The sequence below is a fragment of the Pholcus phalangioides genome, unplaced genomic scaffold (genome assembly GCF_987345545.1).
Source record: "Pholcus phalangioides strain wild (caught in Gottingen) unplaced genomic scaffold, Ppha-v1.0 ptg000017l_1, whole genome shotgun sequence".
Taxonomy (NCBI): domain Eukaryota; kingdom Metazoa; phylum Arthropoda; class Arachnida; order Araneae; family Pholcidae; genus Pholcus; species Pholcus phalangioides.
The window spans coordinates 63,075,257-63,091,323 of record NW_028301610.1 but is presented as its reverse complement, the minus strand read 5'-3'; the positions used below and the strand labels follow the sequence as shown (position 1 = coordinate 63,091,323).

The 16,067-nt window shown below is 37.5% G+C and overlaps 1 protein-coding gene and 1 long non-coding RNA gene across 2 annotated transcripts in view; one reads left to right on the top strand and one right to left on the bottom strand.

Annotated features, from left to right (window-relative positions):
• LOC149074617 (uncharacterized) overlaps positions 1 to 2,043 on the top strand; it is a 139,597-nt gene extending 137,554 nt beyond the window's left edge. Inside the window, exon 3 of the long non-coding RNA XR_016194486.1 lies at positions 1,820 to 2,043. This is a non-coding gene — a long non-coding RNA (uncharacterized LOC149074617). The remainder of the gene's footprint in view (positions 1 to 1,819) is intronic.
• The window catches only part of LOC149074616 (glutamate dehydrogenase, mitochondrial-like), a 103,264-nt gene that overhangs the window by 14,548 nt on the left and 72,649 nt on the right, over positions 1 to 16,067 (bottom strand). Inside the window, exons 8-9 of the mRNA XM_089246993.1 lie at positions 5,694 to 5,898; positions 5,035 to 5,126 (exon numbers count right to left, since the gene is read on the bottom strand). Of these exons, the coding sequence (XP_089103119.1) occupies positions 5,035 to 5,126; positions 5,694 to 5,898 (297 nt within the window). The remainder of the gene's footprint in view (positions 1 to 5,034; positions 5,127 to 5,693; positions 5,899 to 16,067) is intronic.

Here is a 16,067-nt window from a genome sequence, read left to right as displayed (position 1 = left end):
TGTAGGAGTTGCTTGCCCAGTTCAAAATATCCAGTAATTCGTAATAGCAAACGACAAGTGGAAAATTATCACAACTAAACTTTCGCATGAAAATATTATTTATTAAGTTCTCTCGAATGTAAGTTACACAATTTTAACACTAGATTAATTTGACATAAAACCCTCTATTCGATATTGACAAAAAGTAACGCTCTCACCGGTTTATGGTTAGTCAATAATCAGTCTTATTTGCCGGTTGGACACCCGACGTTGATAGTCAGTTCGATGCGGTGTAGCCTGGTCAGTACCAGCGGAGGTCTCTCAGTTGAGGGTCGGATCAATTCCAACGGGGGCCCTCTCGGTTGAGGGCCGGATCACATCGATCAGTTCCAGGGGGCCCTTCAGTTGAGGGCCGGATCACCTCCAACAGGGGCTTTTCGATTGAGGGCCGAATTACCTCGATCAGTTCAGGGGGCCTCTCGGTTGAGGGCTGGATCTACTCCAAGATGTTATGTTACTGTATGTAGCCTTGACAAGGCCAGCTGCTATGTTATTTTCTGTCCAACATCAGCAATGAAGTATTTTCAACTATGAAGATAAAATTATCTTTCCGGTTCCGGACCTGCCGGGAAACAAATTTAGACACTTAATCTATTTCATTTTAAATAACTATTGGATCATTTTCCCAGCCTAAGGCCAAATGAAGTGGTAGCAAGACAGAGAACCGTCCAACTAGAGGGTTCCAGTTGAATGAACACAACAAAGGAAGAGGAGAGAGAGATGTGAGCATTGTTACAACGTACAGCCGGTATTTAAAAGGAAAACTCCCGACCGCACGTCTAATCAAGCCAATCGGCTTCAAGGTCACTTCATTTGCATGCGATCGTAGGCGGACATCATGATCGGCCTTGATCGTCGCCATACGACCACCGCTGCCAATGAATAGCAACAAAAAGTAAGCATACATGTTTTTATGTGATGGCGACTTCAGACTTCAGTTACAGCCCATGTTACAGCCCCACTGGCTACTCTTGGACGTCCGCCTCCAGTTTCCTATGCAGTGGCTGACCTGTAGCCTCAACGCATGTTTCAAGACACAAAACCGTCTGAACCTGATGTCGGGGTGTCTCCTGCTGTGATGTAAAGAAGGCCACTGGGTGCCTGAGACATCTTGAACTGTCTTGTGGATGATGTGAACTAATATGCGAATACCTGGACATAGCGGTGAGAGCGTTCTATTTTATTGTCTCATTGTAATGTCTGAGGGAAAAGGCTAATAGTGATAATTGTTTGTTAAAATGTTATACTAATAATTAATAGTCAATAGAATAAATAATTATAGTTTAACTAAAGTCTTGTTCTATTCATTATTGTCATCCATTCAAAGATCTCTGGGGTAAAATTGATAAAGAACCGGGGAATACAAGACAAACGTTGCATTTAAATATGGGGGCTCAACTGGGATTGTCGGATAATCTCGACTGGGATGACAGCATAAGCCAACGTTGCAAACTCTGCGGGGGATTGTCATCAAAATCAGTGAAATTGTGATGAAAGAGCAATATAAAATTAAATTTTAAATGTTTTTGCAAATATAATTATACATGGAAATACAATGTTTTACCTTCATGCCATCGGTGGGCCATGGACCACCTTGTGGTCAATATGCTTCATGAGAGTTTCAATTTGCAATAGGCCTAGTATTGTAGACCCTGGCCAGGTCTCCAATGTTTAAAATTAGTGTGTTGCCAATTTCCATACGTCAAAGTTACATAATATTTTATTCCATATAAATATGCAAATGTGATATTGTTTCTTAAAAGGTTTCTGTTAATTTCAGTACAGTCAATCCTCAGTGTTGATCCGTCATTCACTATCACATGTACAAAGAGTTTCCCCATATATACCAGCAGCGTACTGAGCATCGTCCCCGATTTGATTCCTGCATTCGATTGCAACTTAGTTGCTTGCTGATGTGTATCGCCTGGCTTTGCTCCATGCGAAGGGTTGCTCTCCTTCCATTATCATGAGTTGATGATCCAGTTTCTTGCTGCGACGCCTTCAGGATAGCACCGCCTCTCCTCCTTTTGATTGTCGCTCCAATTGCCCGGTTGTCTGCATGTGAAAGTATGAGGGGACGCCTTCTTATAGAGGATGGAATATTGCTGACTGACTTTGGGATGTATCTGCATCTCTCCTGGACTCGCTAGTGCAGATTCTTACTGAACTTGTACCATCAGGAAGTGATCTGGGTTCTTGGGCTGTTCTTCCATTGTAGAAGTTGTGAGAACTCTGATAATAAGTATTGAAGGGTACCCTTTCTGACTGCTTCGGGTGAGAATGTTTCAATAACATTATGTGATATTTTCTAATGTTAACGCTTTAAAGAAAAAATTGTTTGTTACTTTGGTAATTCTAAAAACATTCTAATGTATTGTTAATAAATGATTTAAGTGGAAGAAAACTTTGTCTCTCATTATTGTCACCCATTTGAATCAATGTTAGGAAACACTAAAAGTAATCCGGGTATGCAAATGGAATGTTGCAAAATTTTTATGAAGTTTTATTTCGTGACAGAATGTAGGAAGGGGTTTTCTGAAATTCGACCCCTAAGGGGGGTTATAAAGAGGTTCAGAGGTAGCATTCATGAAATTTGGTCAGTAGTTTTATTTCATTATGTAAAGACTAATTAAGAAGGGTTTTATCTAGATCAAATTCCTAAAATGGGGTCCACGCTCCACAGGGAAGGACAATGTGTTTTAGGGAACAATTTCATTTTTAGTGGGAGTAATCAGAATTTATGAAAATTCATATATCTAATGGAAAAATAATTTCTCAGAATTAAAGACTTCATATTTCATAAGAGGAAAAAATGTAAGAATAAACAAAAATTCATAGTTAATGAAAATTCATGTTTAATGATCTCAGAAAAAAAATTATCCAATAATATATGCTCCTATTTGGCCTGCACTGTCTCAAAAATTGAAAACCCCTGCTTTAGACCACGTTAGTAGACTTTTGCTTCTCCCACATATAAAAGTTTTATTATTTGAAAATGAATCTCCAAGATGAAACTTCCCTCAAACACTCTCTTTAGCAGACACATCCTGATAACGGATGCCTTTTTTTTACTTATGTTGACGGGCTTCAGTGTATTTTGCTATCAATTAACGGACACTCTTCGTTAGTGGACAAAATTAAGTGCCCGTTATCAAGAGGTTCAATTGTGTATGTCAGAGAGAGGGGAAAGCATAAGTAGGACCTACTTTTGGGGGTGGGGAGTACCCTTCACTTTGGTACATGGCATTTGCTGTCGGTGAGCAAACAATGATATTCTCAAAATGGATATTGTGGTTTTCTTCTTTCAGAGCTGTTTTTTCCACTGTCTTTTTCATGTTATTGTGGGGCAAGCTGGGCCATGGTTAGAATAGCATTTGCCCTGCTTAGAGGCAACTTGTATTTGTCTGAAAATTTTGACTGCATTGGTCAAAGAGTGAAAAAATGTGTGGGAAAAACACACAAACACTCCTGGCGATGAAGAGATATATGTTTCAGAATGAAAAAAAAAATTCCCAACAAAAAAAGTGATTCGGGAAACTGGAAAAGGAGGACAAAGGGACAAATTTTCTAAAACATTGGAGGATCTCAAATGACACCAAAATATAGGATGTGTCCTCCTAAAAGAGAATGGGTGGTAACCTTAGTATATAGTATTATCTGATTTTCCAGAGTGATGCCATCTCTATTTCAAATTGTGAGTAAGGTGTAATGATTGAATATTTGTACTGTTGTAGGCTTGTTGTTCTCTGCGGCAAGACATTAATGGGGAGATTGGCTTGCATTTGCACCTTGAAGTTGGAAACCACAAAAAACACAATAGACTACTGGTGTTATAGAGATATTAGTAAAAATTAATTTTTTTAAAGGGACTTGAGATAAAAAATATGTAAGCAGCATTGAATTATAGGCAACTGCGTTTTCCGCTCATTATTAGACTTTTGTGACTTTCACATTTTGCAACTATTCCAGGGCCTCAGTGCCATCTTAATGCATGGGTCCACCTGGGCATGGCCTGGGGGCCTCACAAAAATGAGAACCAGTTGAAATTTTCTAGAATTAGCCTGGTAGGGTCTCAGAAAAATCACTTGGCCTGGGGGCCCATGATGCTCTCAAGACGGCCCTGCAGTACATCATGATCTTTTCATCCTTTAGATCCCAATTAAGTTAAAAATAGACCTCACAATACATTGCAAAATACAACCTAGAAATCTAAAAGCTGTGGAATCACATTTAATTTGACAAAAAATTCAAAATGGTTGACAAGTAGTGATGTTCATTTAACATTTATATATGTCAGTTACATATTCCACTGTTGAACCAACGTTAAAAAAAAACTGGACTCTACACAGAACAAAAAGATCAAACATTTAAAAAAATATATTCTCTCTTTTGATACTGACAATATTAAAATTTTTCAGATCAGCCCTTTAAACAGCATAGCAGAAATCACTAAACTCCCCTTAAAAATGTTGAACCTTTTTTTGATGAAGTAGGCTTTCTGATTTTCAGCTGGTGCAAACTAACAGGTGTAGGAAAAGGTGTTCCATTGAGAAATCAACTTTACAAAATATCTGGGCTTGTAAGTACTATATTAAGAGGCTTTTAAGAAGGAAATATCTTGTTAATGCCGGTTAAGGATTAATATAAAAATTAAAGGAAAACAAATGTTTTCCCTCTATGGTGATATATTTGATTATAAAACAACAGAAACTCAGAAACATGAAATTGAAAATTTTTTATGTGTAGTTGAATTTCTAAGGTAATGAAATAAAAAATAAAAAAACAGTTAGAAATGGATTATCTTTTGGGTTTGATAGTACGATTAAATAATCGACGTTTGGGTTTACCCAAAATTCAAACTTTTGAATTTTGGGTAAACCCAAACGTTGATTATTTAATCGTATTAAAAAAACAGTTGCAAGATTTGGATGAAAATCTGTTCACAAAATATCTCACGCTAGTAACCCTATGCTACAAGAACCATAAATAACTTACTGAAATTTTCTTTTCGAAAGATTCACTGGGCACAATAGGAATGCGACCACCAGCTTTGCCAAATCGTCTTTCTAAAGATTCTTGGACACTCTCTGTATATTCATACAAACAACAACATTTAAAATTTCTGCCAAAAATATAACAATATAAAAAAACAATTGAACTTTTCCAATTTTAAGAATATTTACAATAGAAGTTTATTGAACCGATTATTTTTGTATAAACACGGTCAGTTTATGCATACAACAGCTAGTTAGATGAGGCCTACAATTTATAGTAAATTTGAAATGGTTTTCTCTTCTTGTCTCTCTCAAAAAGAAAATGTGATAAAGGCTTAATGTGGAGACTATCTGCATATGTTTGCATGGTTGTCTTGGCACCATCTCTTTTTCATAAGTGGAAACTACCTCAGAGTCACAAAATATCATGACAAGGATTGAATTGGCTTTAAACTCATGAAATATCAATGTCTTTTGATGCAATAGGCAAATACCTTATTGACCTAGGCATTGACCTATATACCCAAATTTATTAAAAGGAACCAAAAATCAAATAATGTAGGCTACATGTTAAATGAATACAAATTTTAAAATAACCATCTACACAAGATTCTGTACGAGTATGAATAAAAAAAAATTGGTATGTGATTAAGAACAAACCTAAAAGATGATAGTTGGAGTCCCGCTCATACTTGAATAATAAACGACCGTAACTGACATGATTCAAATTCTTAAGCCACTCAAAATATGACACAGTGACGCCTCCAGCATTTATGTACAAATCTGGAATAACAAGTATATTTCTCTCCATCAATATTTTATCAGCAGCAGGAGTTATTGGTCCATTTGCTGCTTCAGCAATGACCTGCATAAATAAATATGAAAAACTAATAATTGGAATTGTATGTAAATAAATTATAACTGTGTTTGATGGATTAATATATCACTCATTTCACATTTATATTAACTGACTGGAGGTCCTACATGCATATATGCAATATCACTTCTTCCAAATGGGTCTGCATACATATTGTATATATAAGAAAAGATTTATAATGTCAAAAAGGTCTAGTAAAAAATTGATAAACCATATAGAATGACAAAAACCAAATAGAGTGAAGTCTACTCCAAGAAATCATTGATTTTTTAAAGTAGTAGTAACAGAATATTTTCCTTCATCACAAAAATCTTAGTTATGGGCCTTGACTATCAGAATGCTCTTGGAATCTCTGTATTTATTGTTGCGAGTACAACAAGGAGACATCTTTGGTTGTTTCAACAGAAAAATATGCCTATTCACACATCTATATCCACCCTGTGTATGGTTTAATATTAATCGTGTGTCTTGGAATGACCAGCTACCCAGACCTAAATCCAACAGAAAACCACTAGGGGCTACTGTTGAACATGCTCTGCTTACTCGCAAGCCACCCAAGTGGATATCTTCTGGGATGCTAGGATTTCTTGACTCAGGGGAAGGAGTGCACCTGATGATCATGGACATATAAAGTATTACTGCATTAAAGCAGCAAATTTAGCAAAGTTGCTTTTCTCTCAATCTCATTCTTCAGAATCTGGTAAACAGCATGCTCAATCAAGTATTTCAAACAATTTTTAACAATAGGGCAACTTTCATAATGTAAATACCTATATATATACTGTAAAGATATCTATATATTTTTAAAACAGGTTGTTTTTCACATTAAATGGTTTTTTTTAATTTAGTTCTTGAGTAAAATTTTGTTCAATTATTATTTTGCAATGGCTTTACCGGCATGCACATTGTGTATAAAAAATTTGAGATTGAAAGGTGAAATGTGTGATTTGTTATTTAAGAAAAATTGTTGTCTATATATTTTTTTTTGAGACCGGTCTATAAATCAACTATGTTGCTGTTGACAGCATTAAAGACAAATTCAATGAAGAAAAATACCAATGATAAAACAAATGAGACATTTTTGTCTTTATGTTGGTTTTTTCTCTTTTTCATTGTACCAAGGCAGAAAATTATTACTCCTCTACAAATTCAATGGTCACTTCAGACAAATTGCCCAATGAGGTGACTGGGAAAAATGCCAAAATACAAACACAACACAAAATGCTCACACAAATGGCCAAGAAATGTGCATAACAAATATGGATGTCTATTTCTATTGATGCAAACAACTTCTTCTCACAAAAGTGTGAGATAACTCAGCCTAGAATAGATAGAAGAAATACATTTCAGATACCTCTGTTCTTTCCTTCATTGGGACACTTTATTGGTAACCTTATGAATAGGGATAGATTTTTCTCCATCACCTCAGCCATTATTTTCTGTTCCATTCTCCCTCACTGCACTTTGGTGGGTAAAAAAATTACAATATCACATGCATGAGGGAAGTATAGCTTGGGAGAGGGAGAGAGAGAGAGAAGGGAGAACCTAATCCATGCTCACCTATTTTCCCCTTCATTTTGTAAATATTAACAGAGATACTGGTTTCAAAGATTTATGACTGGTATTTCAATTACAAATCATTCAAATTTGCTACCAAAAACCTGTACATAATGGAGCTGAAAGTAAGTGCTTGTAGTTTTTGTTCCAGACTCTGCCACGAAACTGGGCTGGAAGAGATCTTGGCAACGGGATACGTTCAGTGGCAAAGTTCTGGTGTTCATTCATTCATTGTAGTTTTTGTGCTTACACAAAGTGCACAAGCATAGGTTAGGTTATACAGTGAAACCTCGCTACAATGATACTCAATATAATGATACATCCTACTACAACGATATTCTTTCAAATCTCATTTGGAATTGCCGTCTAAATCAGGGGTGGCCAAACTGTGGCACGTAATGATATCAGGAATGGCACACAAATGCTTTTCCAAAATAAAAGAAATTCTATTCAATTTTTCAATCAAAGAAATTCTAACTTTTAAGCAATCTTTTCCTTATGAATGTTGGTTTCGTAGGCTGTCAAACCTATATTTAGTATGGTAGGCACTCTTAAAATAATAACTATGTGATGACTTTCTATTCAATGCATTTCTGTTTGGTTTTTCATATTCAGGCATAGTTGCTAGACGTCCCGTGTGTATGAGAATCAGGATTGTCCACATGGGGGATATGCACTGTATAATACAATTACATTGTATGTCCATGAATTCGGAGAGAATGCACATGTCCCATAAAAGTAGGAGATATGGTCTGAATGTTAGAATTCATAAAGTGGCATGCACATTAAAAATAATCTTCATTGTGGCACAGCTTGAAAAAAGGTTGGCCACCCCTGGTCTAAATAGTATTAAACTCTTCTCTATACAGTGATATTTAGTTATTAATGCAAGATAATACAGAAAAACTAGCTAATTTTGTAGAGATCGGTTAAATATTCTATCTGTCATTATAGCTTAATTGGTGGAGTGCTCGACTGGCATTTGAGAGACCAGGGTTCGTGTTCCAGCAGCGGCAGAGATGAAATTTCTCTAAAAATCAGCATCTCTACAAAATTAGCCAGTTTTTCTGTATATATCTTATATTAAAAAAGTAGAGAGTACACCTTTTTCTAAATATTTAGTTATTAGTTTTTTAAAAAGAAATACGATAAACATATGTTGGAACAAATCGAGAAGTTACCCACATAATATGGATACATATACAAATATCCTATTTCAATTGGTGAAGTGGATAGACAAGAATGATGTATTGTCGGATAATCTGCATGGATTCAGAAATGGTAAAAATATGTTGACATAGTTTATCTTGATTTCCAGAAGGCATTTGATCAGGTCCACTATGATTAGCTCTTGAAAAGTTTACATGAGATTGGGATTGGGGGAACCTGCTGAATTGGATAGAATCATGGTTTAGAGCAGTGGTTCTCAACCGGGGGCCATATGGCCCCAGGGGGGCCCTAGGATATTCCAGGGGAGCCACGGATGAAAATCTTGCTAAAGGGGAGCCACGGCTACTGATACGGGGGCCACGAAGAAATTTGTGACATTAAATTTTTTTTAGTCACTCTGACTAAAAAAATTTAATTTCAAACAAAATTCATAGAATATCTTTTTCGTAATTTTTCCCCATCCAAGTAACATTAACATGAGGAAGGAAATAAAAAAAGTGGTTCATGTAATCTCGGTGGTTTCACGACTTGGGGGTGATAGTAGGCCCTGACACAAACTATAGAAGAGGTTTAAGCAAAATGGAATAACTGTAAAGACAGAAAATTGTGTGTTCGAAGACTTTGTTTTCTTTATGGCAGCCCTCTTTGAATCTAGACAAAGATTTGTTGACCATTCATTGACATTCTTTTGAGTGCTGGTAGTAAATGTAATCCAAGAAGTAGATGGGTGGAAAAATGAAAGCTTGTAAAAAAACCCATCGTTTTCGTGCAATTACAGATGGATAGCCATCTAGTTTAGCACAAAGCTATCTTCAACCAGCACTGAGTGGTCTGATGGGAAATATATTTATAACAATCGAATAGAGAATGATTGCTCTGGGGTATTTTTTATGAATTTTGAAAGGGGGTGCCAATCCAGTGCCTCTGCTGAAAAGAAATAAAGTTGAATTCAGTTACAACGAACTCCAAGAGATCAAATCATACATGGGGGAAAAATACCCACGAAATTTAAAATTTTTTAAAACTGCATTGCTGTGTGATAATGTATTGGGACAGGGGCGGCTTAAGCGAGGGTGCAAGGGGTGCGGCGCACCCGGGCAGCAGGTTGTAAGGGGCGGCAGCGTAGACTTAAGACAACAAAATTTAACACAGTAAAAATTCACGACATCACGCTTTTGAGTCATACTATACCTCGACAACGAAAACGTTGAGAAAGTAGACAAGGCATCTGATCGTAATACCAGAAACAAGAATGTAAGCTATCTGGGCGGCTCGAGACAGAATCTGTACCTGTGTGGGACTTATTTTTTGCGCCTCCTACCTATTGCTCCCTCCATAGCCCCTACCTCCTGCGTCAGGGAATCTTTCGTGAGACCCATGCCCGATATTCCACGGGGCTCCTTCTACAGTTAATTTATAAAGTGAAAAAAGAAAAGTTATAAGGATTTTGTCCCGGGCCTCAAGCTGGAGCTCTGTCAGCCCTACCCTTAGAAGGTCATGCCCCTCCCACACAATTTATCCAAACAATTCCTAACAAAACATTTTTTTCGGCCCTTCATTTCGGATTTTGCGCCCCTCCAGAGCCGACAGTTTGGGTTTTTTTGGCCAATGGAATTTTTTTTTACCCATTCACTCCGGATTTAGCATCCTCTTGAGCGGTGCCCCATGTGGCCACAATGGATCGCATGGCCAAGCGCCACCCCTGTACTCTATTACAAGGACCATGTGTGCATTTTGGTTCCCTCACCCATGGCCCCCACAAGAGCCCGAGATAATTCTCATAATTTTTTGGCTTTTTCAGGCTATAAATTAACTACAGAAGGGGCCGTGAGAAATCTGACTGGGAGGGGGCCTGCAAAAGATCCCAGCCTAGGGGCCCATACCCTGACTCAGAATTTGATCCACAATAGTCAAATGAAGGCAAAGGAAAAATTTGGTTTTTTCACTTGTCAGGCCCCTGAAATACCAGAAACAGCTTTGAAAAAATTTTCTTAATAAAAATTACCCCGTTAAATATCATCTTCACAGGATAAGTGATGATGGCTCACAAAAATAAGTGCCCTTTCAAGGATTAAGTTATCTGGCATTTATTAAGAATGGTAAAATAACTCTAGAACAAAAAACAAAAACTAAATTTTTCTACTTCAAAAGCGGGACGTATGGTCACGCACATTTTGCACTGTAGACGATGTGCGGTTATCTTCTGAGAAAAAAAATCAGGTTTATCTCCAGGTGCCCTTCACTGAAGCCCTATCAGCCTCCTGGCAGGGTCGCCAGTAGGGGCGGCATGTAAGCTCGAGCCGCCCCTGTATTGGGACTTCCTCCAAGATTGACACTTCTTTAACGTTTTTTTAATCGATACTGTAATGCTTCCTTTTAACTGCCCTACTACTGATCCTAAATAATTTCAATGCAATTTTCCTATCCTACAAGAACAATGTTGTGTGGAAATTAGAAAAAAAATTCTTAAAGGGCGTATGACCACATTTAAAGCAATTTAAATCCGTTTATTAGAGACTCACTGCGTCTGCTGATTTCTAAAAAAAGTGCAATAAATTCTCACGTAAGTCTTCACTTTGAAATGTCCATAACCCGCTCAATACGTCTCTTTGTGTCTGTCAACCTAAAATTTATGGTTTTTAGTGTTGATAACACGCATGCAAAACCAATTCAGAAACGCGTTTTCACAATCTGCAAAAACTGCTTGGATTTGATAGTTGGAAATGATGTCTAAATGCCAAAGATTTGGAGTTCGAATAAAAATGAAAATGTCAAATAATTGAAATTGTGCTTCGTATAAATGAAATATTTTAATATTGAAAGAGCTATATATATAGAGATTAATCTCGTGCCCGTAGTCATACGTCTCATAAATGTGAAATTTTGTCATAAAACTGAGAGTGAGGCACGAATCCCCTTGCACACAAGTGGAATTTTGAGGCATTTACGCACAACCGAGCCCGTCTTGGCCATTTTTCTTTTTCTCCCCACCCTTTCTTCCTTTTGTTTCCTTCCTAAATTTATAAAAGTGAAAAGGACATAATCATTATAAAAAGGACTGTTTTCAGATCAAATTGCCGAAGTTCAATTACTTTACTGCAAAAATGTCAGATTTTCTTTTGGGGGAAATACAGTCAAACCCAAAGCGTATTAAAGACCCTTTAGTAATACGATTTGGTCAAACCCCATTAGACTGGAACTCCAAGAGGCCCGAGAAATCACTTCTTAATAACGAAATTTCGTTACAAAGGAATTCCAGATTTTTATATTGTTCCTATGTAAACCTATCCGAGGGATTTTCGTTAAAACGATATTTTTCCCGTTATAATGGTATTTGTTAAAATTAGAGTTGACTGTGTTTCGTCTCAAGCTATTTTTTTACGTGTGGGCGGTTGCATGGGTAACACGGCGTATGACACTTTACTGGTCGGCCATTAGTCTTAGAGACATACCCAACTAGAAAAAGTATCCAAATCACGTGTCCAACTCAGATATGTCATTCATGTTGTAAGGGGTTGTATAGCTATAAAATAAAAAAAAACCAACTTTTTATACCGTCCCCATGTGCCAAAGAACCCAATTAAGAAGTTGTTGTTCTGTCTTTCCCGATGCCAACTAAAATAATTTCACGTTTCTAAGTGCAATATTCACCGAAATATGCGAATTAAAAAAATTGAAGAAATTTGGGAAAAAACAGCATTAAATGCGGGTAAAATGGTTTCCCCGCATTTAATGCTGTTTTTTTCTCCCCCAACTTTCTTCAAATATCTCAGTGAATATTGCAATTAGAAACGTTGAATTTTTTGTTGGAGACCGGGAGACAACTTTCCAATTGGGTTTTGGGGCACAGGGTGTCCGCATAAAAAGTTAACATTTTTATTTTAATAACTATGTAACCCTTGGCAACATTAATCAAATATCTGAGTACTACACATTATTCGGGTACTTTTTCCAACTGGAAGTATGCCCCTAGGACCAATGGTTCACCAGTAAAATGCCATATGCCCCGTTACCTATGCACCTTGTATATTAAACATAGTACGGACTGTTATGTGAAATATTGTGTTGTGTTTAAGCCAACACGCACGTTGCTTCGTTCGCCTGCGAGAGAGCGGTCACATTATGAACCAAAAAGCCACTTGAAGGTAGCTTGTCCACCAATGAAATATCAGATTTTCACCGTATCGAAATTGAACTCAACAAACTGATAATTTTCTTATTTGAAAATATGATTATTTTAATTTTCCGATGGGCTTGAAATCATGATAATGAATCATTATTCTGATCACATGAACAGTTTTGCCACTGCGTATATGGTTTTTCTGGAATGAATGGTTCAAACAAATATTAAGAAAGTTTTCACACATATTTTAGTTAATTTTTTTAAATTCATAGTAGGGCTAAAACATGAACCTATATCCTTGATACATGTATTATTGTTTAAAAACGATGTGAAAGGTTGAACTTTTCAATTGTCATTCATTTGTGTGGTCTCCCTCATTACTACTTTTATCCGCACGAAGAGAATAAAATTAATAAAACTGCTTGCTACCACTTTTTGCGATTTTTATCATCATGAGAATGCATATTTTTGAAGCTACAACTGACATTTCTCAATGAAACCATAATCTTTTACACAAAAAAAAAAAACTAATTTGAAAATAATAAAAATTTCATCCAGTACAGTAACTTAATGACATTGTGCCGTCTTCAAGCGCAGAGTTTACACATTGATTAAAAATATATATATTTTTTAATTGGACTGTGTGACACAACACATAATACATACAAATCAAACGGAGAAAAACACAAAACAATAAACTTCACAAAAAGTAACATTACGATGATACAGGCACTTTGTGACCCCAAGGGATTTATTCTATTTTTACTGTATTCTATTATGTTTATTCTGCTTTTTCGTTATTTTCATAAATTAAAAATTAATCAAACTAAATTCAAAAATATTTATACTTCATACAATTTTTGAATAATTATCTTCTAATGGGAAAACGGGGGGGGGGAGGAAGGGGGAGTAGAAAATTATTCATATTCGCAAGGGGGCCACAGGAATGAGAAATGGTTGAAAGGGGGCCATGGACAAAAAAAGGTTGAGAACCACTGGTTTAGAGCAGTGGTTCCCTAACTTTTTTTCTTCCTGCACCCCCAGAACGATTGTTTATTGTCTTTTCAGCTATGGCTAATATTTAACTTTGGCTTCTTTTTCCTTCGAAAATTAATTCAAAAATGAAATGAAAAAAAACCACAATTTTCCAACTTTTTTTTTTAGTTTTGGAAAAAGATTCATTGACTAATTCTCCACTTATTGATTCCAGCCACATCAACTATAAATTAATGTTTCTTTGACACTTGACTGTATTTTTGACATTTTTCCTGAGTCATGTGTGTGCAAAACAGTATTAAATCTAAGCATAACATGCTAACAACATGAGGTACCAATGTAAACAAACCATGAAATAGTTTAGGTAAATAATGGTATTTTTTCTCAACCAAAATGGAAAACAAAAAAGAAACTTTTACAACACAAAATTTTTATGATAAATTTCTGCGAGCAGAAGTCAGATGAGGCGTCAATAATACACTCATTGCCATAAAAATTTGCGCACCCAGAAGAAGTCGTCAAAATGAAACGAAATTTTACACATGTAAGTACTACGTTGATATAAGTAAGTGATTAGAAAATCCAAGAAAAAGGATAATTTATTGCAGAAAAAAGTACAGATGAACAGAAGTTTTAGTACTCTGTTGGACCCCCTCTAGCGCGAATGCACGATGCGATACGAGCAGGCATTGAGGCATACAAGTTCCATATGATGTCCTGAGACATCTCGTTCCACAGTTGCTGTAAATGCGCCTCTAGTTCGACCAACCTCATAGGGTGTCCAACTTGCCGTCCCAAATGATCCCAGATATGCTCGATTGGTGACAAATCTGGGGATAGAGCAGGCCAGGGAAGGGTGGTAATGTGGCGGAGGCAGTCTTGTGACATCCTTGCAGTGTGTGGCCTAGCATTGTCTTGTTGAAAAATGGCTCCTGGGAGCCCTGCCATGAGTGGCAACACATGTGGCTGAAGGATGTTATGGACGTACCGCTTGGCTGTCATTGTGCCATGGATTAATATTAGGGGTGACCGTGTACCGTAAGCAATGGCACCCCATACCATGACACACCAACTGTGGGAGCGGTGTGTCGCTGTAAAGCGAAGGCAGGATTGAAGCGTTCACCATGGGGCCTCCACACACGAACACGATTGTCATCACTGCTCAAGTTGAATCTCGATTCGTCGCTGAAGACGACCTGGTTCCATTCCGTTGCAGTCCAATCCCGTCATGCTCGATACCACTCCAAACGGAGTCGTTGGTGGGTGGGTGTCATTGGCAGCACATGTAATGGGTGCCGCGATACCAGATGTCCTTCAGCCAGGTGCCTTGCGATGGTTCGGGAAGACACAGAGGCCCGTAGTGAAGCTGCTGCCTGTGTCTGGATAGTGGCCAATGAGGCAGTTGGCTCTACACGTGCGTTTCGGATGATGTGACGGTCTTCTCGACGACTGGTCTGTCGAGGGCGTCCTGAACCTGGTCGCTGTGTAAATGACGTCTCTTCTGTCCACTGGTCCCAACACCTCCTCACAGTAAAATCAGAACGGCCTAGTCGACGAGATACTCGCCGAGCTGACCACCCAGCTTCCATCATCCCGATGATTCTTCCCCTATCGAACTCTGACAACTGCTCATATGGTCTTCGACGGCGGCATAACGGCATGTCTACCTCAGCATTTCCTTTGCAAACGATTAAATACACTCCATCAAGCTCTGCTTACCTGTTTTATACTCCAAGGAGAACGAAGTTCAACGCCCTCTAGTGGCATTACGCAATGCGCAATCATGCTGCATTTCTAATCATTTGCATATCTGCCCGACATGTACCTTCAGGCCAACTTTTGTTTCGATCCCACAATTATTTCTTGGTGCGCAAATTTTTATGGCAATGAGTGTATTACCATGATTCAAATTCTTTTTTTTATGAATTGAAAAATTAAATTTCTATCATTTTAATTTTCCTGAATAATCAGTCAACGTGTTGTAATTTTTTTCCATCTCACACCCGCAAAAATGCTCTTCTGCACCCCCAGTTGAGAGCAAATGGTTTAGAGATAGTTCACAACAGGTTATGGTGAACAAGGAATTCTCTGATTGGACAGGTGTCAAAAGTAGAGTCCCTCAAGGAAGTATCCTTGGTACGACATTTTTTTTTATCGATGAACTCACTTGGGGTATAGATGGGATTGCTAACAAATTCGCAGATATGTGCAGCTTATAGGCATAGTCGGGAATCAAAGTGATAGGGAGACGCTTCAGACAAACTTGAATATTATTGCAGCATGGGCTAATAAATGGAGCATGACCTTGTGT